The sequence below is a fragment of the Equus przewalskii genome, chromosome 2 (assembly GCF_037783145.1).
Source record: "Equus przewalskii isolate Varuska chromosome 2, EquPr2, whole genome shotgun sequence".
NCBI classification, from domain to species: Eukaryota; Metazoa; Chordata; class Mammalia; order Perissodactyla; family Equidae; genus Equus; species Equus przewalskii.
The window spans coordinates 66,886,645-66,909,608 of NC_091832.1; the positions used below are offsets into that span (position 1 = coordinate 66,886,645).

Here is a 22,964-nt window from a genome sequence, read left to right on the forward strand (position 1 = left end):
AAATAGAATACCAAACAGTGTGTGTACCTTCATCATATGTATGTGTATGCATAGTTATATTTATATATCTATAATTTCTCTCTCTTTCCTGGCATATGAATGAAAAATTTTAAAGTTTTCCTGGAAGGTAACAGTGGCTAATCTTGGAGAACAAATGCTCTCTGACTGGGGTTGTGAATGGGGCTGGGTGGAAGGCTTTACCCAATGTACATGTTGTATTATTACTTTTAAAAATAGCATCTGAGGGAAAAAATGGCATCAGAGATTATCTTGAATACCAGTATTTTTGCTCTGTATACTTTTCCTTGTTAATAATAATTGTTTAAATGTACTTTCAAATATGGTATAGCAAGAAGTGACATGGAAAAGCTATCCCAAATATACTGTTAAGTGAAACGAGCACATTGTATACTAGTTATTATATCTGGAAGGTAAGATTAAAGGAAACTTTTTTTCTTTTTTGTATTTGAAATTCGTGTGTGCTTTCATTATGCTTACCATCAAAAAAAAAAAAAAAAAATGAAGGCAAGAAAGAAATTAACCTCACAATGAGCCTAAAGTATTTTCATCTTTTAAAATCCTTTCTTGACTGATGAAGCTACTAAAGAGTAAAATTTTTGAAGTCCTTTGAGTATAAAATAGAGAATAATCAAATAAAGAAATTTTGAATTCAGTATGTTTCAATTTGGAGAATTAAAAATAAACTTCATCGATTTTAAATATATTAAACAAGACTTCCTATGCTGTGAGTCAGCCTTGCCGGCTGATTTGCAAATCGTCAGATCCATTTTCAAGTGGACCATATTCTGCCCATATGGACATTCATCTTGATCTGGCTAACTTTAAAATGTCATATCCTTTGGCCTACTCTATCTTAGATCCGCTCTGAGGACACAGTCCTAACTACAGGGAAACCTTTACATAAAGGCATGTTTAATTCCATATTGGTCCTAATGGCAACTAAAATACAACTCATTGAATGGCTTAGTTAATTCATGGACTTTTGAGGCGGCCATAGAAAGTGATTTTTCTGAAGTGTTTATATTAGCATAGAAGCTCACTATATTATGCTGAGGGAAATAGGAAGGAAACCAATGGTTTTTACAGGTTGAATATAACTTAAAAAATCTTAAGAATCTTTGCATGGCTGAAAGTTTTAATGGTTTAAATTAAGTTGGCTTGATATCTTAAAAAAATATGAAGACTTCACTAAACTGTATGAGGCCATTCGGGTTTTTTTCCTCCACTGGAAAGGAAAGGCAAATATACCAAAATAATCGGATATTTAAAAATGGCTTTGAGACTTATCTGAATCGAAACTCAGCCTTTTGCTTCTCTTAAAGTTTGCATTTGATATGCCTCGCGGAGGTCCCTAGTGAGGGGATATCAAACTTGCACGTGGAGTGGTCGCTGCCCGAGAACTAGGGACAGCTGTATATCAGTTTCAGAAGCTGCTTACCAAAGAGAGCCTCATGTGGAAGAATGTGGCCGTCACTCCCTGGGAAAACGGAAAGGAAGGAAGAATACGACAAAGGAGGAAACCAGCTGTTGGACCCAAGAAGGATTTAAACTTTGAAACAACGCCAATCAACTGAAGACAGTTGCTGTGCCACACAAAATCCTGAGGTCTGTCCATCGTCTCCTTCTGTTCGACCAGCAATTTGCTCAGCTATTGCTATTTTGGGAAGGAATTTCCACAGAGCTGGCATATCTTCAGCCCCCGAGGTTTCCTCTGATTGACTGATCAACAGGTGTTGAAAAAGCCTGTGGCAGAAATATCGCAGACCCAGTGCGCTCATCTGACTTCTGTAACTGTGACTGTAGTTTCATTTGAGTGTATGGTTTCTTAACCAAGGAACCTTTCTGCCGGAGAAAAACTTAAGAGATTATTTACAACCTTTATAGGTAATCGCTTTTGCATAGACACAGCATATGCATTTGTTAATACCATGTTTATTTGTAATTTATAAGTTGAATATTATACTAATGATTACACAACTGAAACCTAAATGAATATGATATAGAATGGACTTCTCAAAGAATGTTGTTGATGTTATAATCCTAAAAAATATTAAACTATCTTGACTTAATTTTGTCTCACTGCCGTATCGTCAGAAAAGCTGTTAGAATAATGGTCATATGAGTATTAGAGAAAAAACAAAGAAAGAAAAGAAAAGCACATATAAAGTGTTAGTTTGTCAAACACTTAAGGAGTATAATGTTACCCTATTTTTATACTAAATTTCATTTTTTGATTTTTTCTTTATAATTTATCCACAGTGAAAGAAACACGTGCGTATGAATTATTCCCATCATATTCAGAGTAAAAACCAAAGTGCTTATTTTGGTCTCTGGAGTTATCCATAACCTGCCTCCTCACGTTATCTTTGTGACTTTATATTCCCCGACTCTCACCCTGGTCCTTCGGCTTCGGCCTCACAGACCTTTCTGCTGTTCCTTGAACCATGGGGCTCATTCTACTTCAGGGCTTTGCTGTCCCTCTGTCAGGCACGGTACCTCCCAAGGAACAGGATGGGGGGACCCCTCGCTTCCCTCAGATCTTTAGTCAAAAGTCTCTTCCTTACTGCTGCTTTCCCTGTCTATAGCCTATCTAAAATGTAATCTTTCTCTATCAATATTTTATATTCCCTCTTCCTTGTGTATTTTTTCTCTTACAGGTTATCTTTATCTAACACAGTGTTCTTTTTACTCCTTTTATTATTTATATTCCCCACTAGAATGTAAGCTCTGAAGAACAAGGTTTTATATTTTGTTGTCTTTTCTATCATCAGTATAAAAATGTGCCTGGGACATAGTAGATCCTCGATAAATACATGTTTAGTGGATGCCTAGAAAGGGATGCCTAGAAAAACATGATGTTTGAATGCAACTGGTTTGATCCTACTGTTGCCACTCAACCCAAAGCTTTTAAACTTGCATCTGCCTCATAACTCAGGGAGGGACATGCTATCCAGTGCTCCAGTCAGGGTTCCCAGTATTTCCTGAAGAGAATAATAAAATAATGATAATAATAATAATAATACCTGCATCCAGTTGCTTTGTACTTGGCCTCTTTATAAAAACTAATTTATTTAATCCTTTAAAAACTCTGTGAGTTAGGTCATATTATCTGCATTTTACAGATGAAAAATTGAGCCTAGTTAACTAACTTATCCACTATATTGAGGCTGATATGTGATGGCATTGATATTAGATAGATCATTTGAATCAAAATATTTACTTGTCACCATGAAGCTATGTCACCATGAAACACCGTGAAGCTATGGTGTTTGGGAGTCTAAAAAGAGATGAAATATGAATAGGCTGATCTAATCTGAAAGCAATGAAGAAATATTAATGGGCTTTAAACCAGGGAGTGACACGATTAGGTTGACATGTTAGGGAAATTACATTGGCAGTAGAGTGGAAAATGGAACAGAGAGAACAGGCTGGAGTCAGGAAGCGAATAGCTCATTGCAATAGACCAGGTGACAAAACATGAAGCGCATTCTAGTCAGTGGAAGATGTGATAGAAAAGAGAAGACAGAGTTTAGAAATGTCATGAGCTAGAATTCACTGAGGGTTGAGGGAAGCGAGGAACCAACAGTGGCTTCTAGGTTTCTTATTTGAGAAGTTAGAGAGATGTAATGGTGCCACTAATCCTCATTAGGAAAGTAGGAAGAAAATGAGATTTGCAAGAAAATCGTGTAGCTAAAATCAAGGGAGGAGGTGCCCTTTCCAAAGGAGACTGATATAAAACCTCAAATATTGCCAAGAGGTCAATAAGTCAAGGACTAAACAGCATTGTTTGGTTTTGGCCATTGACAGATCATCACTGGTGATGTTTGGCAGAACTGCAGAGCAGATTCTGGGCTAAAAGTAGACCTGATCAATCATCTGTAGGAATCTGAGTGGACGAAGTAGAGATGATGAATGTATACCCCCACGAGATACCATACTGAAAAGGAAGAGATGAGATGGGGCAGGGGCTCAATCTTATCATTGTTTTAAAGATGGAAGTGACTTGATTCTTTTAATGGAATGGATGGTAAATGCCAGTTGTAATGGATTCCTGTTGCTGCTGTAACAAATTGTCACAAACTTAGTGGCTTAAAACACACAAATTTGGGGCTGGCCCCGTGGCCGAGTGGTTGAGTTCGCGCGCTCCGCTGCAGGCGGCCCAGTGTTTCGTTGGTTTGAATCCTGGGCGCGGACATGGCACTGCTCATCAAACCACGCTGAGGCAGCGTCCCACATGCCACAACTGGAAAGACCCACAACGAAGAATATACAACTATGTACTGAGGGGCTTTGGGGAGAAAAAAGGAAAAAAATAAAACATTTAAAAAAAAACACACACACAAATTTGTTCTCTTACAATTCTGGAAATCAACAGTCCAAAATCAAGATATTAGCAGGGTGGCATTACTTCTATAGGCGTTAAGGGGAAAACCCATTTCCTTGCTTTTTCCATCATCTATAGGGAGCCTGCAATCCTTGGCTTGTGGCGCCATCCTCTATCTATAAGCCACCAGCATAACATCTTCTCTCCCCTCTAACCTCCACCCTGTTTCTTCTAAGGATTCTTGAGACTGTATTTGGCCCATCCTGGATAATCTCTCCATCTCAAAATCCTTAATCACATATGGAAATTTCCTTTTGCCATGTAAGGTAACATTCACAGGTTCTAGGGATTAAGGGACATGTTTGGGGCCATTTAGTTGTCTAGTACTGTCCACTGTCTGCCCCCAAATATTCACATCTATTTCATGTTTCTATTTCACATTCAGCCCATTCCAAAGTTCCTCAAAGCTTCTAGGCATAACAGTATCAACTTAAGTCCAAAATCTTACCTAAATCACATCAGCTCAATAGACCCGAATCTCATCATCTAAATTATTTAAATCAGGTATGGTTGAGACTTTGGGTCTGAACCATCCTGAGGCAAAATTCCTCTTCGTTGTGAATGTTTGAAGCTAGAAAACAAGTTATCTTCTCCCAAAATACAACGGTGGGATAGGAATAGGGTACCAGGTCTAGACATCCCTGTTCAAAAAGGAAGAATATGGAAAGAAAAAAGTTGTCACTGGTCCCAAGAAATTTCAAAATCCAACAAGGCAAACTCCATTAGATTTCAAGGCCTGAGAATAATCCTTCGTGGCTCTGGGCTCTGCTGTCTGGGCTTGAGGCTCTCCCCTTGGAGTCATCCTTCCTTTTTCATGAAAGGTAGCCCATGTTTGCAGCTAAGTAGTTTAACAGATTGTTTCATGCTTTGAAAATTTTGGGAGTTTTACAGCCTTCTTTCATTTCTCTCTGTCCCTTTCAGTCCAAGCTGGCAGTGTTTTTACTGATACAACTTCCTTAGATACCTTTTGGATCTCCTGAGTAGTCAAGGGATTCACTCCATTGGACAAGAGGCTCATCCATATGTCTTTCCTAAAAATCCTGTTGATATTCCTGACTTTTGCTGAGAAGTCTGAAGGGATCCACAGGCCACATGCCTAATTTCTTCACGAGCCCTCTGTGTAATGGATTACTCTTACCTTTTGATCTTTTTGAGGTGTTAGCACAAGGTTCTTCAGCCATATTCTTGGCTTGCTCATCAGAGTATGCCTTCCTGACAGTGAATTTCCTAATTTTAGCATCTCTTGCAATCTGGATAGGCTGAGAATTTCCCATATCATCAAGTTCTGGTTCGTTTTTGCTTAACAGTTCTTCTCTTTTATAAGGAGAAGAACTTGTGATTACACGAGTCCATCTAGAAAATCCAGGGTAATTTCTCCATCTCAAGATTCCCAGCTTAATCACATCTGCACAGTTCTTTTTGCTCTGTAAGGTGACATATTCACAGGTTGGAGGATTAGAACATGGACATCTTTGGGGGACCATTTTTCAGCCTATCACACCAATAGACAGGGAGTGGTTAACGATACAGGAAATTAAAGGATAATGGGGTGAGATTCTTGAGGAAGCTGGAGGAAATCAAATCCAGATGAAAGGGGGTTAGTTGTTTTGTGTATAAAGCACCACACAGTCTTCTTAGACTAAAAGTAAGAATATAGATGAAGGTGTCAGACAGTTCAAGGATTCTCTTTGAAACAGCAGATGTTGTATATGCTGAGAGGACTTGAAGAAATCAGTAAAATGTTGCAGAGTTTTAAGGGCCAATGTGAAAAAAAAAAAGGGAATTGTGGTCATAAACAATGAATTTGAGGTGACAAATATTAGACAATTTCTCTCAATGTCCTGGCGCAGGAAAATGCTGGTTTGATTGATCCAGGTTATCAAATTGCAGGTAGAGAGGAAAGCCAGTGCAGGAAGCAGTCGAGGGTGTTAATGAGAGAAAGGTTGGGTGAATGCTCATGGAGTTGATTGAGCCTGGGGAGGCAATAACATGAGGCTCCCAAGGAGTCTGAGAAATTGGGAGAAAAGGGAGGGTTCTGAAAAGTGAAAATGGAGTTTATGATTCTCAAGTTTCTGAATGAAGTCCGGGTTGGGGCCATGAGAATAAATTGTTAAAGTGGAAGAGAACCAGATATGAATTTGGAGTAGAATTTTCTTATGTGTATTGTGTATGCACTTTGGGGTGGAAAGTAGGAAGAGTGGAGTTAACATCTAAGGAATCCCTACCTGATAAATCTACATCATTAAAAGACAAAACAACAAGAGACTCTCGTTTACAATACGAACTTGTAGGGCCCATTTCCGTAACAATCAAAAGAAAAATCACAATTAAATCACACGTGCTTTGCGGGAGGAGCACTAACACTGTAGCATTTAAAGTACTTCTCTGAGATAATTTAATAGATACAGAGAACAGCGTGCTGAGAAAAGGATATTTGAAGTTAGAGCAAATTTCAAAATTTTGGTTACCATTTACTAGCTGGAGGACCGTGGACAAATAATTTAACCTCTCTAGGTCTTATTTACCTCACTCATAAAACGTTAACAATTATAGTATGTACCTTATGGGACTTTTGTAATGATTAAATCTGATAATACATATTAAGGGCTCAGCATATTGCTTAGCCATAAAAAAGCTCAGTAAATGCTTTGACAATAAAGCCTAATTTTCTGCTGCTAGCAAACGTGTTCCTATGAGACATAGCTCCAGTAAGTATCAGATACTAGCAAAAAACTGACAGAAGATGAATTTACGACTTAATCACAGGTCATGTTTCAGATTCTTTTGTTTTTTTCCTCAATGTCATCACCATTGACAAACACAGAATTGTTAAAAAAGAAAAAAAACTAACAGAAGTGAGCAATGCCTCCACCTTTTAAAAATGACTTGATATTCTGGCTTCTGAGAAGAAAGCTTTTTCTGGGCTCTTCCCATTGTGGACAAGTCACCATTTCCTTTTTTTGAGCATACAACTGCTGGCTTCCAATTCTCTCCATTTACTACCCAACTCCACCGTTGGGGCCCACACGACCACCCTGAATCTCAGCACTTCTGCACGTGGGATTAAGTGCCTGGAGCCCTAAAAGGCAAAAATCGACTGCGATTGAAACGCAAACTGCAAACATTAACAGGTGCCATGACAAAAACAAAGAGCACGTTCCCCCTTAACTTAAATTCTTTGTGGTGTATGACTGGCGTTACAAATGTTCACACTAGACAGTAACAGTATTTGAAATTTTTCATAAAGATGAATTTCTTATGACAGAAACTCGAAGTCCATATCCCCTTCTTCTCTCTTTTTACATGCCCCAGCACCAGCCCTGGAAAAGAATAACGCCACACCTCACTGTGGAACTTCGCAGTCCACGGTGTCCTGCATTTAATCTCTCAGCCTCTGCATTTTCTTCCTTCTCTCTTGTTTAGATTCCCCGATTTCTCTGCCTATATTCCTTTTATACTCTATTTACATCCACGTCCCAAAGATCGCATTATTACCTTTGCTGTACTACCCCCTTGAAATTCTCAGTGTGAACGGAGGGATGGGCTGACCTACCGACCGAGATCAGTATTCTGAGGCGAGAAAACGAAACCGAAAAGGCTCCAGGATGCGGAAAAAGAAACGACTCACGCCCTCGCTGTGAAAGACCGGCTGAGACGGCTCTGAGCGGCCGGTCCAACGCTGGGTGCAGAGTTCCCCGGAGCCTCCACTCCGGCTCGGCGCCCTCTCCTCCACTCCTTCCCCGAGGGGCGCGCCTGTCTGCTGCTCCTCCGGCGGAGCTGCAGGTCTGGGTCCCTGGGGCCAGACCTGGGGCTGGGGAGATCAGGTGAGATGTGTCCCTGGAGAGGGGCCCGGACTGGAGCTGTCCCGCCGGAATTATAGGTCTTGTACAACATCTGGACGGACAGGACGGGGAGGAGGCGGGGAACTGGGGGCATCCAATGGGCTCCTAAAGACCCCGGGAAGCACGGCGTGGGGAGATGCAGAAGAAAGGGACCCCCGTGAGGAGCGCGCAGGTCTGAGGTCTGAAGGAGAAGGGCGAGTGCTCAGGGGTTTAAGGGGTCCTCTTCAAAGAAAGGATGGTAGGGATCTGAGGTATTGAGGAGAAACTGAAAGGATGTCAGATCTGAGCCAACCAGTAAAACCTAGACGTTGACAGCAGCAAGCAGCTTCCTCTTGCTGTACTGGTCTTAGACCTTTTAATCATGGAAATCGCTTTTATAATTTCTCTGGAAAGGTCCTTCCTTCTCTCTCTCGCTTCTCTTTTGTTTACAAATTCATAATTATTTATAAATTCGTAATTATTTTCCTAAGGTTTTTCCTTATCAGAGAAACTAACCTTATCTGTGACAGGGCCTTGAGAATGGTGAAAGCGCCTAACAACCTCTAGAACGAACCGGAAAGGAGATTACCAGGCAAAAGCAATTTCTTTAAAGGCAGAATTAGAAGTCCAAGCAATAGCGTCGATAACATTGTCATAATACAAATCTTCATGGTTTTGAGTAACCTTCTGAAAGCAGTAGCATGTCATTCAATGAATCTACGGTTTGCAGTTTGAAATTTAGTAGAAGAAAATAGGTACTAAAATAATTGAGGGTGGGTTTCAGTTTCCAAGGCCCTGCCCCTCACCTTATATCCAAAAGAAATTGGGAATAGTTTGGTGTGTATCCTTCATGGTATTCTACTCAGAAACAAGTTTGTGTGTCTATAGCTTCTTTGTCTGTCTGTCTGTCTGTCTGTCTGTCTATTATCCACCCATCCATCAATCTTCTTCCATCTGTCCACCTCTAGATCTATACATTTTAAAAACATATTTGGCTGTCATGCTGGTGTGCAATAGCTTTTCTCACTCAATGGTTTTTTGGCACACCTCCGTCTCGTTTAGTAATTGCTGTGTGATGTCTCCTTGTATGATGTATCAAAACTGATTAGTTTTATTTTAAGCAGAAGAGAAGGACATAAAACGAAAAATAAATGGTCGCCTCTGCTACTTTGCCCCCATAATCTCACAGTTTTAGTTCTCCTGAAAGTTACTACCATAAAGATGTACTTTTAACTTTATTTCTTCATTTGCCAACTTTAGACAAGCGTCTACTAACTTACTGCTGCGAAAAAAACACCCACCCACTCTGTCTTCCAGTATGGGCTATGTATTTCTTTTCCTGGTTGGCTTTATGACTTTAAGTACTGTATCTGTGTCAGATACCTTCCCACTGCTACAGTGATGGGGGGTTAATTCTCTCCCTTTCTGGCTGCTGCATAGGCAGTCACTTCCTGCCCTGTAAGATTGGAGGCCTGGTGGTTGTTTTACTGTCATAACCCTTTTTCAGGCCACCTCACAGCTTATTTGAGAATACGAGTCTCTAAGTAAAGTATTCAGCTTCTGATTTCATTTGCTCTGGTTAGTTCCCTCTGCCCATAACTACGTCCAGAGATCTTATTTTGCATCCTTAATTCCCATGCATCTTTCTCAAATTAGTGGAGTTTATCTCAAATTCATTTGAAATGATAGTCTTGTCTGGGAAGACAACATCTTCATCCGATCTCTACACTAAGGCTAAATCCTTTGGTTTAACTAGGAACTCTATGAGCGAGGTTTTCCCCGCCCCAATCTTATCACTTTTTATTTGGGATACAGAATTAGTTGCCTTGAGAGACCCCAAATTTCTTGGCTCTCTTCCTTCTAACTCTGCTTTCAAACCAGCCAGTTCTTTCCTACGGTATTTTTCTTTCCCTTTATTCTTTGGTAACAGCTCCCTAAAAACAGTCAATAAAAGGCAGCAAACACTGATTATCTTTTCCAGTTACTTTGCCTAGAGCATCAAGACTTGGTTGGCGTGTGTTCAAAGCTGTTCGATCGGCTTCCTAATTTTGCAAGAGATAGTTTTTGGCAGATATTTTCTTTGAATCACATGGTTTCCAGCTTTTGAGTCTGAGATGCCTGGTTTCTCACTGCCTGTTACCTGTCCGCTAGGCCCAAGATCCATACGTGTTTCCATGATTTTGTAATCCATGTCTTCATCTCTTTCAATGTCTCTGAAATGAGGATGCATATACAAATCTATGGTGTGTTGTAGTTTAATTGTCAGTATTAAAATTTAGTGGTACATAAAATAATGGTACATCTTGTAATTCATGACGTCTTAGATTCAGACTATAGTACTGTACAATTATGTAATGGCAGCACCCTACTTCTGTACCAATTTCTGTATTCGTTAAGGAAATACTAACTTCTGTAACAATTAGAACCTCTAAATTTCGGTGGCATAACACAATAGAAATTTACTTCGTGCTCTTCTAAGAGTCCAAAGCAGATTTTCCTAGTAAGTGGGCAGCCCTTAATAGTATTTCAGCAACCTGACTCCTTTCTGTATCATGGTTCCACCATCCCCTTGAGTCTTAATATTCTCTGCACTTAGCTTTTTAGAAGAGAAATAACAATAGAGAAGGCATACCTACTCCTCAAAAGCTGCCATAGCTTTCACTCAAATTCCATTGGTAAGAACTAATTTTAGGGCCTCCTCTAGATGTAAAAGGATCTGGAAAATCTAGTCATTGGCTAGACAGCTACTTCTTAGTAACAATTCTAAATTATGGAAGGGGGAACCTGACTTTTGGTGGACAGTTGTCTTTGACTCAATGCCCAAAACATTTTTTTATTTTTACTTCAATCATAATCTAAATAAAGTCCTCACATTGCAATTGATGGATAAGTATTGTAAGTGTTTTTAAATCTGTAGGTTTCTTCTCCTCTTTCCTTCTCTCTGTCTCTCTCAGTTCTTGTAATTAGAGGCATGATCAATTTTTTTTCCCCCAAGAGTTCTTATAGATGGAGTTTGGTTCAATTCAGAGAGGGATAATGTTTTGCTGTGTCTATTTTTGTGATGTTAGTATCCATTGATGCTCAATGTCTAAATCCATTTATTCATCAGGCATCTCAAAATGAGGATAATATAAATCCCTCATTCCTTCTTGATATATATATATATTTGAACTGGGTTACTTCTATAAAGACAAACTTTCCCTCATATAATATATGCTTAATCAGGGATACAATTTGTATGGGAAATATGAGATCAGTGTTTGATTCTTTTTTAATTTTTTTGTTTTGGTGAGGAAGATTGGCTCTGAGCTAACATCTCTTGCCAGTCTTCTTTTTGCTTGAGGAGGATTGTCCCTGAGCTAACATCTGTGCCAGTCTTCCTCTATTTTGTATGTGGGCTGCTGCCACAGCATGGCTGATGAGTGGTGAGTAGGCCTGTGCCCATGGATCTGAACCCGTGAACCCTGGGCCGCCAAAGTGGAGCATGCGAACTTAACTGCTATGCCACTGGGCCAGCCCCTCTTTTCTTTTCTTTTCTTTGCTGTCTCAAATTATCTAATATTCAGGTACCCTGCACAGGGCCTTACATAAATATTTGTTGGATTAATAATTAAGTTATGACCAACTGTGGTGTTTAAATTATGACATTCCATAGTCCCTTATATTTACACAGCATTATTCCATGGCTTCTCACCATTTCATGGGATGAAGCAGAGGAGGTAGGGCATCAGATTTTATTGTTCTGTTTTACAAAAAGTAAACAGAAACTTTTCTTTTTGCTACAAAAGTAATAAAGTTTGGGAAGAACACAAATGGTATCTTCGGCTTCCCTGTCCTTTAAAAATACATGGCTTTATAATAATAATAATCAAAATTATAGTCTTTGGGAGGACTTCACAGAGAAGTAAAAATACAATGATGTACACCTGAAATATATATAACCTTGTACACCAGTGGTAGCTCAATAAAATGAATGAATAAATAAAAATAAAAACCCCAAAGTCTACAGTGAGGTAGTATAATACATATACAGCATAGCATAGCATCAAAAATGTGAAGTGCTGGATTCTTTAAATCTTTGTTTTTTTGATTTATCATTCATCTTAGTCTGCTAGAGCTGCCATAACAAAATATTATAGACTATGTGGCTTAGAACAACAGAAATGTATCACAGTTTTGTACCTCACAGTTATGGAGGCTTGAGAAGTGCGAGGTCAAGGTTCCAGCTCATCTGGTTTCTGGTGAGGGTTTTCTTCCTGGCCTTGCTTGCTGTGTCCTCATATGGCAGAGAGAGAGAGAGTGAGCTTTCTGCTATCTTTTCTTCTAAGGTCACTAATCCTGTCATAAGGACCCCACCCTTGTGACCTCATCTAACCCTTGTTATCTCCCATAAGCCCCATCTCCAAATACCATCATATTGGGGGTCAGCACTTCAACATAGGAATTTGGGAGGACATAGCATTCAGTCTATAACATCCTCCTTGGATGCTCTCTCTGGACTCCCCATTGTAAAAAAAATGATGGAAAGAGCTTACTTATTCCTTGTCCCGCCATTCTTCTCTCTTTATACTTCCCAAATTGGTTAGTTATATCAGTATTTTTGTTTTGTGGGGGCCTGAAATTGGCCACCCCAAGATATGTCTCTTTGACCTTATCTCTAGAAACTCTTAATCAATGGGGAAGGCAAGGACTTAAATCTGCATTTGTTTATTGTGCTTGTCTGGTAACCTCCTGTATCTGACTCCCCCCACCCCCAACATCCTCCTTTGTCTTTAGCTGGATATGATATTTGGGGTGGTGGTTTCAGCCATTTTGGCGAGTTGCTCAGCCTGAGCAGCTCCCATGTATACATTGACAAAGAGAAATGGCAAGCAATAGGATATATTTGAGTACATGAGGAAGCCATTTGGTGTAAACCTAATTTGGCCTGACTTTGTTTTTTCCAAAAGGGCCTGACTGTGGCCATTGAGCACACACTGTATATCTGCTTTTAAACATTTGTTATGGCAAGAACAAATGACCTTAAGATAAAGGTGCAACCTCCCCCCCACATTGGCATTTCCTTAAGGATAAGCATCTTTCCTTAGGCTAGGAACTGATTGCTGCACTCACCTTTGACCACCTAGCTCACCTGTGACCACCCAGCTCCAGACAATAGACCTGCCACCCTGCTGTCTTCACCAAGACAGCAGACCTGTCTGCTGTTTCCATCAATTGCTGTGCCGACAGAGCAGTCTCGCGACTATTGTAAAAGGGACATTTCAATCCTATGTGAAACATCCTGTTTGGGGGTATATAACCACTCTGTGCACCCCACTTCTTTGGTGCCCTTTCTTCCTTCGGGAAGAAAGACCCCGGGCCATGGTCCTCATAAAGGTTTGTTTAATTTTCTCCTGCTATTCTGTCTCATGTGAATTTAATTCGTTCTCCAGCCAGACGAACCCAGAGAGGATAGAGGAAATGTCTTCCTCCCTACAGTTTCATCAAAGTTTAAACTATTTACACCGTGTTCTCTGAATAAATTAAGTTCATTGTTATTTGTCAATATGTTGAGTCTAAAAATTAAAAAAAACAACAAACAACACTTACAACTTTATAACTATATACATATTATATACATATTATAACTATATACATATGTATAACTATATACATATTATTCATATTAGTCAAATTTTGTGATTAGACCCAAATAGTAGGAAATGTATCCTAAATCATCAGAACTTGCTTATTTAGACTTTCCAAAGTATTAAAGAACACTAAAGACATTGGCCATGTGTCAGAGCATTCAGCGTCAATCATGATGATAAAAGAACTTACTTTAGTCATTCCAACTCTGTCCAGGTACTCTTTAAGCAATTTAAGATTGACACATTTTATCTTGACAGTAACTTCAGGATAGTTATAGTATCCAGATTTGCAGATGAAGGAACTGAAACAGAGAGAGAGGAAACAACTTCCCTCAGGTCGCGCAACTTGTTGGTTGGAGAATTAGGAATTTAAGCCAGGCATCCTGGCTTCAGTTCAGAGCTCAAGCTTTCATTTGCCTTACTATACTGCTTCTTTCATTTCCATTCCTTTGTAGCTAAAATGTCTCTTTGGCAGATTTTAGATTTTCTCTTTAGCTTTGTGTACTGAAATTTTACCAGGATGTGTCTAGGTGTGAGTTTCTCTTTTTTCATCAAACTTGCTTTGTTTTCGGAGAACCTTTTTAATGCAGGGACTCATATCTTTCTTTAGCCCTGGGTCAATCTTCTTAAATTACATTTTCTCCTATTATGTTTTTGATTGCTTTTACCACTCTTTCTGGTATCCTAGTTAATTCCTCTTGAATTTCCTGCTAAATAGATTATAGACTTTGATCTGTCCTTCATGTGTCTTAATGCTTCTCTTATTTCCACTTCATTGTCTTTTCCTCTGTATTCTGGGAGATTTCTGGACTCTATCTTTCACTTACCAACTTTGGATTCTATTTTATTGTTCAGCATACTAATTTATGTTTTATCTGCAATCAAACTTTTAATTTTCAAGAGCATTTGCTTGTTCTTGTATTTTTTGTTTTCAATAGCAGCATACTCTTGTTTCTTAGAGTCAATATCTTTTTGATCCCCTATGAGAATACTAGCTGGAATTTTTAGAGTTCTCTTCTGGCCTCTAAATCTTTTCTGTTTTCTTAGGAGATAGGTATTTTTTAGTCTGTTTATTCATTTTGCTTTTCTTCTTCTTTTTTTTTTGCTGAGGAAGATTAGCCCTGAGCTAACATCTGTGCCAGTCTTCCTCTACACCATATGTAGGTTGCTGCCACAGCGTGGCTGATGAGTGGTGTAGGTCCACGCCTGGGTTCTGAACCCGTGAACCCAGGCCGCTGAAACAGAGCGTGCCCAACTTAACCACTACACCACCAGGCCAGACTCGGCTTTTCTTCATTTTTGATGTTTATTTTCTGTCTGATGATCCTTACTTTACAGTCATATTATAAATAAAAAATGCAATGGCTAGTGAAAAGGCTGATTTGAATTTCCGTAACCTGTGTCTCCCTTAAATAGGAGTGAAGGTTAATCATGGATTCTTAAGTGTGTGTTTAGGGTGGAATATTTTAGGGAAACTCTCCTGTAGATTATGTGTTTAGGACCCCATATCCTTACACGTAATTTAAAAATCAGCAGAAATGAATTATCTGAAAAATAATTTATATAAATTTCTATAATGGATATCTTTGAGCATGACTAATCAAGAAGAAATAATGATGTATTCATACACTTCACTTATATTAGAATCACCACGAATTTAACAACCACAAATGGGCCATATTGATGTTTTGGATATCATAGGTAACTTTATAGCAGATGTCATAATATTTTGGAATGATGAACAACTCTTGGGTTAAATCCGAATAAAACAAAGAATAATCTTCTTTGATGTACACAGGATTGTATAAACTCCATTATATCATATATGATGTACATATGAATACATTTTCTGAAATTTCAATAAAATCTTGGGAGGAAAGGGAAGCAACATCCCACCATGTCTTTTTCTTTTTTTGAGGAAGATTACTGCTGAACTAACATCTGCCTCCAAGCCTCCTCTTTTTTTTTTTTGGCTGAGGAAGATTGGCCTTGAGCTAACATCTGTGCCCATCTTCCTCTATTTTATAAGTGGGCTGCCTGCCACAGCATGGCTTGACAAGCCGTGCCTAGGTCTGTGCCTGGGATCCGAACTGGCAAACCCCAGGCTGCCGAAGTGGAGTGTACGAACTTAACTGCTACGCCAGAGGCTGGCCCCCCTTCATCCCACCATCTTGAACTAAATGTCTTTGTCTGTTATCTCTTCTCCCCTGGGTCTTCAGTGTCTCCACAGGCTGCCCAAACCTAAAATGTCATCAAGTCTTTTCCATCTTAAAAAGACCTGCGTGGATTTTGTACTCGTCTGTAGCTACATTTCTGTTTCTATACTTTTCTAAAGGAACAAACTTCTTGAAAAAGTAGATTGTGTTTACCATCTCTGCCTTCTTTTTGCTTTCCCCTTCAAATGTCTCTCTTTACTGTCACTTTTGTTCTCCATGCAGCCATCCTGCAGAGAACAGCCAGTCATCTTTGAAAATGTCAATCAGATCACGTGAGTCCCCTGTTCACCGTGCAGTGACCTCTGATTATACTCGGAATGAAATTCCTACTCCATATCCTTCCTGATGAGACATCCCTGGCCCAGCTCTCCAACCCAGCTCTCCGACTCATGTCACTCGATTGGTTTCCCTCTGCTCCAGTTACAGCAGACTTCTGTCGTTTCCTAGAGCATACCAAGCCTTTTGCCTACTTAGGCACTTTGCGCTTTGAGTTTCTTCCTGAAACCCTCTTTCCATGGCTCTTTGCATGGCTCTTTGCATGGCTCCCCTGTTTTCTCCTTCAGGTCTCACCTTAAATGTCACTTCCCTCGACACATCTTTTTCAACAGTCCATCTAATTCTTTATAGCTCTCTTATTTTTTTCATGGCATTTAATACAATTTTTAAATATGTAAATTTTTGTTTATTTTTTCCCACTCCCTGAGTGCAGAGACTACTTCATTTTTTGTGGCACTGTATCCCTATCATCAATCACAGTGTCTGGCACATAGCACGTGCTCAATAAATAGTTGTTGAATAAATGCATTCTGCTTTCTGTCCCCTCCATTTCACAGAGAATGTACTTGCTTTGGCTATAAATTCCTTGCTACTCACCAATTCCGTGGCAATTTTGAGTCCTAATGCTATATCATTTGTTAGCGATGTTTGCCACTATCATTTTGAATACTCTTTCCATTCTGTAATACACTTGGGCTTAGTTTTCTGCTTCCTATTCTATTCTCAATGACCCATCCTCCTCCACTTGTCCCTTAAATATTAGTGTCCTGAGGGGGGGAAGAGCTTGGCGCAGATTGAAGAACCAGGGGGAGAACAGAATGGCTACTGTGAAGTGAGGAAGTGAGTTCTCCCAGAAGCAGATCTCAAGATGAGGGTTTGAGTGCAAATAGTTTATTTTGGGAGTGATCAGGAGTGGTCAAGAACTTACCAGGAGTTGCTAGTAAGCAGTTGGAGAAATAGATGGCAAAGAGAAGGCAGCCAATAACAGTTTTGTCATGAAGCAAGTTTCACAGTGGATAAGTAATGCTTAGTCCTGCTAGGAAACTTTAGAAGCCAATGTAGAATATGCATCTCACAATGTGACTCCACATTGTATACGTGGAATTCCATCAGTGATTCTTTGAGTGTGCAACTGTGAGTAATTTATTCCCTATGCTTTTTATCTGGGAAGGCAAGCCCATATCCAGAGTATGTGTCAAGCCCAATAAGGATGAATTGCTTCCTTCTTCAGCATGGAAGGGATCTGATGGAGTCAACTTGTTACCAAATGGCTGATTGGTCTCCCCGAAGGGTAGTGCCATATTGATGGCTCTGCACAGGTCTCTGCTGCTGATGTTCAGGTCATGGGTCTGCTATTCAGCAATGGGAGTAGCTAAATCAGCTTTGTGGAAGGGTGCCCATGCTGTTGGGAAACTGCATAGCCTCCATCATTGCCACCATGACTACTCTGTTTTTTGGCCCATCGTGCAAGCTCCAGGAGGTAGCAGATGGAGATTGGCTGGTATCTACTGGATGTATCATTCTGTCCATCGAGTTGTTTAGGCTCCTAAGTAATGGATGATCTCCTATGCATGTGGACTTGAGGCACAAATATCTGCACAGCTTGTGCCTACTTTCATAGGTTGAGCCACAGACTTCTCCCTGAGACGTTTTTTATTCAATTTTTCAACCTTGCTTCCTCCAGGCCCCTAACCAAGCAGCTGAATTATTTGCTGCTGCTCAAGAGTCCCTGTATATCTTTACCTCCAACAGCTCTCCACACATCCAGTTGATGACCACAAGTGCTGCCAGAGCCCTCTCACTGGGAGGATTTCCCCTCACCACTGTCTGTGAGAGTTCCCCCTGTTTGGGCAGGTAATACAACAACAGTTCATTTTGGTCTACCACACATATTGAGCTGACAAACCAAGAACCAGGCCCTGACTTTTTCTCTTCTCCACTGTCAGCTAGCTGCAGGGGACCCTATATGAGGCCAGAGGTGTGAACTGAGAGAGAGACATCAGAACAACAGAGGTATGTGACATGTGGTCCCTGTTGTGTAACCCACTTATGCCCACCAGGTCTGTTTGGCCATGATCTTTAATGTATCATTTCCATCCTTCAGTGGATACTGCTGCACCTGCATGATTTAGTGATTTGAAAGGTCTTAGGGCATTCAGCTTCTGATGGGCATCTCTGATTGCATAGTCACTTGACATGCCATGGTAAAAACTCAGTTGCTATTAGGGCTAGCAGAATACCAAAAGAGTAAGAGGCAAAACCTTCCTCCTTTGTCCTATTACCTGACTCCCCTCACCTTCCCCAAACTTCCCTGCAGCTCTTCATCATCATTCCAACTTTTCCTTTAAAAATCAAAGGCCAGAACATACTTACTGATGCTTCTAGTCTGATGATGGCACTCCTGCTCGACGCTCCCATAGCTTTGTGTGCTAATCAGTCAGACTGTTCAGTGTATTATACTGTAGTGGTTGATTTGCTTCTCTGTAAAGCCCATGCATTTTTACTTAGTTTGCAACAAATACGATACTTGGTGAAAAGTAGATGTTCCATAAATATGTGAAGGAGAATGACCTGCATGAGTAAGGAACCAAGCCCAAACCCTGCCTCTGTGGATTCTTCCCCAACCACCCCAGCCTACAGTGATTTCTTCTGTCTCTTATCTCCACCACTTTCCTCGATTATCTTTAGTACTCAAATGAATCACATGTTTGTATTTCTAGCCTTGAAACCTGCCCTCCTTTCAGCCTTCTCTGTCCCAAGCCCTGTCATTCATCCTATTGCCCTAGCTAGGATCCTTGACACCCACAACACTCCTCTCCCTGTGCATATGGAATCTATTACCAAGTCATGCCAAATTTACCTTCAAAATGCCCTTCCAAGAAATCCACATCTCTCTGGTTCTAAGTATCGTCATATTAACTCAAACCACCATCATCTTCTCCAGGACAATTTCGGTAGCTTCCCCTACACTCTTCCCCATCCAATCTACTCTCTGTATGGAAGCCGGAGTAATGTTTTCTAAATGCAAGTATAATCAAGTTACAACCAAGTTAAAACCCATCAATGGCTTATCTTTGCCTTTTAGATGAAGACAAAACACCATAACATTCCTTAAAAGACTCTGCATGGGTAGCCTCTTATTTCTCTGATACAATCTTATCTGATACAACCTTACTCCTCACTCTCTCTGCTCCAGCCACAGTGCTTTTCTGAATCTAGTACTTCCCACACTGTCCTCTGTCACAGGGCCTTTGCCCATGCTGTTCTCTTTGCCAAGAATACTTTTTACTGCCTTTTTTAGACAAATTAATTATAAGGGGTACTGATTCTTTAGACCTCAGCTCAAACATTAATTCTTTAGGGAACTATTAGATTAGTTCCCTAAACTATTAGGGAAAAATTAGATTGTTTGCTAGATTGTTTGCTCTGTGAAGGTTGTTACCATACCTGCTTTTGCTCATTCTCTTTGTTGTAGGAATAAATGCCGTTATTATTTTTCTTCTTTTATTCCAGGGGTGCCATTTGCATCGTCTTAGAGGTGTCACAATAAAAGACATTCGCCGTATTTAATAATTTTCAGTTTTATTCTATGACCCAAGCAGCAGCAACAATGGGTAATTTTCAATCTTTGATATTTATAGTTTATAAAACAACAGTCTTTTAAGATAGATTCAATAGTATTAAAAATAATTGGATTGTCATTTCTCCTTACCCTAATAATAACTAGATTATATATCTATTAAAAAAGTATTGATGATTCAAAATAATCTTCTTTTCCTAGGATTAGAAGATCATGTAATATTTTTCAGGAAAATGGCAAAGTTAATTTTGAGTGAAATGCCAAAAGCCAAGTAAGTACTGTCGAAATAAAAACTAGAGAGCTGTGAAATTTTATGCTCTGTGTAGCTACAAATCAATATACTGATATACAAATAAAGGATCATTTAACATGCTCATTTGGAGTAGCTTGTTGATGGTGGGAAAACATTCTTTTCCTTGCAGTTGTCAATCGCTGTCATTGACCAGACTGTTTCCGAAATCAGTCACATTTGTGGAGCAGGAAGATGTATCTCGTATATCTGTATCCAGAATAACAGCCTTCAGAATCAACTATTCCCCCTCTTCAAATCTTGTTTCTGTCATTTAGCACTGAACAAATGGCTTTCCTTCTTTGAGGTTAATTTTCCTTATTATAAATTAGTAATTGTACTATCTCTTTATGAAGGACAGCTGTAACGGCAAAATGAAATTATATTTGAAAGGCATAGCAGACTGCCTGGTGTGAAATAAGTACTCAGTAAATAGTAGCAGTTGATGAGAGCCACCACCACAACAATAGCAACAATGTCTTCATGGAAGCTGTGTAATCTGTAATCTTTATTTTAACTGTTTTTTATTTTAGATATTCCAGTTTATTAAATGATTTTGTTGAATCTAATTTTTTTGTGATTGATGGCGATTCCTTGCTTGTCACATGCCTATGTGATAAATCGTTCAAGCAGGGACAGGATCTCCACTTCTTCTACCTCGTTGAATGTTATCTTGTGGATCTTATGAGTAATGGAGGACAATTTGCCATAGTTTTCTTCAAGGTAACGTACGGTGGTAGATTTTTTTTTTTATTAGTTAAAACTTGACTTTTTTTCAGAGCAGTTTTAGGTTCACAGCAAACTTAAGAGGAAAGTACAGAGATCTCCCATGTATTGATTGCCCATACACATGCGTAGCCTTACCCATTGTCAACATTCCTCACTAGGGTGGTAGATTTGTTCCAGTTGATGAACCTACAGTGTGACATCATAATTACCTAGAGTCCATAGTTTACATTTGGGTTCACTCTTGTTGTTGTACCTTCTGTGAGTTTGGACAAATGTATAATGACATGTGTCTAGCATTACGCATACAGAGTAGGGTCACTGCCCTAAAAGTCCTCTGTTCTTTTCCCATTCATCTCCTCCCCACCCCCTGCTCCCTTGGCAACCATTGATCTTTTTATTTTCTCCGTAAGTTTGACTTTTCCAGAATGTCATATAGTTGGAATCATACAGGATATAGCCTTTTCAGATTGGCCTCTTTCACTTAGTAAAATGCATTTAAGGTTTCTCCGTGTCTTTCATGGTTCGATAGCTTATTTCTTTTTAGTGCTGAATAATATTCCATTGTCTGAAGGTACCACAGTTTATATATCCGTTCACCTACTGAAGGACATCTTGGTTGCTTCCACATTTTGGCAATCATGAATAAACCTGCTGTAAACATCTGTGTGCGGGTTTTTGTGTGGACATAAGTTTTCAACTCCTTTGGGTAAATATCAAGAAGCTTGATTGCTGAATCGTGTGGCAAGAGTATTTTTGTTTTGTGAAAAGCCACCAAACTGTCTTCTGAAGTGGCTGTACTATTTTGCATTCCCATCAGCAAAGAGAATTACCATTGCTTGATATCTTCACCAGCTTTTGGCGTTGTCAGTGTTTCGCATTTTGGCTTTTCTAATAGGTGTGTAGTAGTATCTTGTCATTTTAATTTGCAGTTCCCTGATGACATAACAGTGTGAAGCGTCTTTTCATATATTTACTTTGTATATTATCTTTGATGATTTATCTGTTAAGGTCTTTGGCTCATTTTTTGTTTTTTTTTTATTGAGCTGTTTTTCTTATTTTTGAATTTTAAGTGTTCTTTGTGGGCCGGCCCCGTGGCCAAGTGCTTAAGTTCGTGCTCTCCGCTTTGGCGGCCCAGGGTTTGGCTGGTTCGGATCCTGGGCACGGACATGGCACTGCTCATCAAGCCATGCTGAGGCCGTGTCCCACATAGCACAACCAGAAGGACCTACAACTAGAGTATACAACTATGTACTGGGGGAGCTTTGGGGAGAAGAAGAAGAGAAGAAAAAGAAGATTGGCACCAGATGTTGGCTCAGGTGCCAATCTTTAAAAAAAAAAAAACGTTCTTTGTATATTTTGGATAACAGTCCTTTATCAGGTGTCTTTTGCAAATCCTTTCTCCCATTCTGTGGCTTGTCTCTCATTCTCTTGACATTGTCTTTCACAGAGCAGAAGTTTTTAATTTTAATGAAGTCTGGCTGATCAATTATTATTTCATGGATTATGCCTTTGGTGTTGTATGTAAAAAGTCATTGCCATACCCAAGTTTGTCTGATTTCTCCCATGTTATCTTCCAGGAGTTTTATAGTTTTGCATTCTATATTTAGGTCTGGGATCCATTTTGAGTTAATTTTTGTGAAGGGCATAAGGTCTATGTCTAGAGATTCTTTTTTTGCTTGTGGATGTCCAGTTGTTCCAGCACCATTTGTTGAAAAGACTATTTTGCTCCATTGTATTGCCTTTGCTCCTTTGTCAAAAATCGGTTGACCATATTTATAGGGGTCTATTTCTGGGCTCTCTATTCTTTTCTATTAATCTATTTGTCTGTTCTTTTCCCAGTAACCCACTGTTGTGATAACTGTAGCTTTATAGTATTTTTTTGAAGTCAGGTGGTGTTAGTTCTTCAATTTTGTTCCTCTCCATCAATATTGTGTTGGCTAGTCTGGGTCTTTTGTCTCTACATATAAACTTTAGAATCAGTTAGTTGATATCTACAAAATAATTTGCTAGGATTTTGA

The 22,964-nt window shown here is 39.5% G+C and overlaps 1 protein-coding gene and 1 long non-coding RNA gene across 19 annotated transcripts in view; one reads left to right on the forward strand and one right to left on the reverse strand.

Moving 5' to 3' along the window:
* Window positions 1–1,933: 1,933 nt before the first annotated feature.
* On the reverse strand, window positions 1,934–8,000 carry LOC139082052 (uncharacterized). 2 transcript variants are annotated; one of them, XR_011537732.1, is made up of 4 exons: window positions 7,901–7,996; window positions 7,278–7,484; window positions 4,854–5,829; window positions 1,934–4,309 (listed from the first exon to the last, which is right to left on the reverse strand). It is a non-coding gene; the product is annotated as an uncharacterized lncRNA (long non-coding RNA). The 2 variants fall into 2 exon arrangements; XR_011537733.1 differs by lacking the exon at window positions 7,278–7,484 and having other exon boundaries at window positions 7,901–8,000.
* Window positions 7,947–22,964, forward strand: part of LOC103550082 (DExD/H-box 60 like) — a 92,597-nt gene continuing 77,579 nt past the window's right edge. For 12 of the 17 annotated variants that reach the window (XR_011537725.1, XR_011537726.1, XR_011537727.1 and 9 more), the window contains exons 1-6: window positions 7,947–8,229; window positions 18,101–18,202; window positions 18,295–18,361; window positions 19,862–19,962; window positions 20,130–20,199; window positions 20,751–20,940. Coding sequence is in view for 10 of the 17 variants with exons in the window: in XM_070611483.1 (XP_070467584.1) it covers window positions 19,938–19,962; window positions 20,130–20,199; window positions 20,751–20,940 (285 nt within the window). In the remaining 7 variants the exon portion in view is untranslated. Of the gene's footprint in view, window positions 8,230–18,032; window positions 18,203–18,294; window positions 18,362–19,861; window positions 19,963–20,129; window positions 20,200–20,750; window positions 20,941–22,964 lie in introns of all 17 variants that reach the window. The other 5 variants (XM_008518827.2, XM_070611488.1, XM_070611490.1 and 2 more) reach the window with 3 other exon arrangements.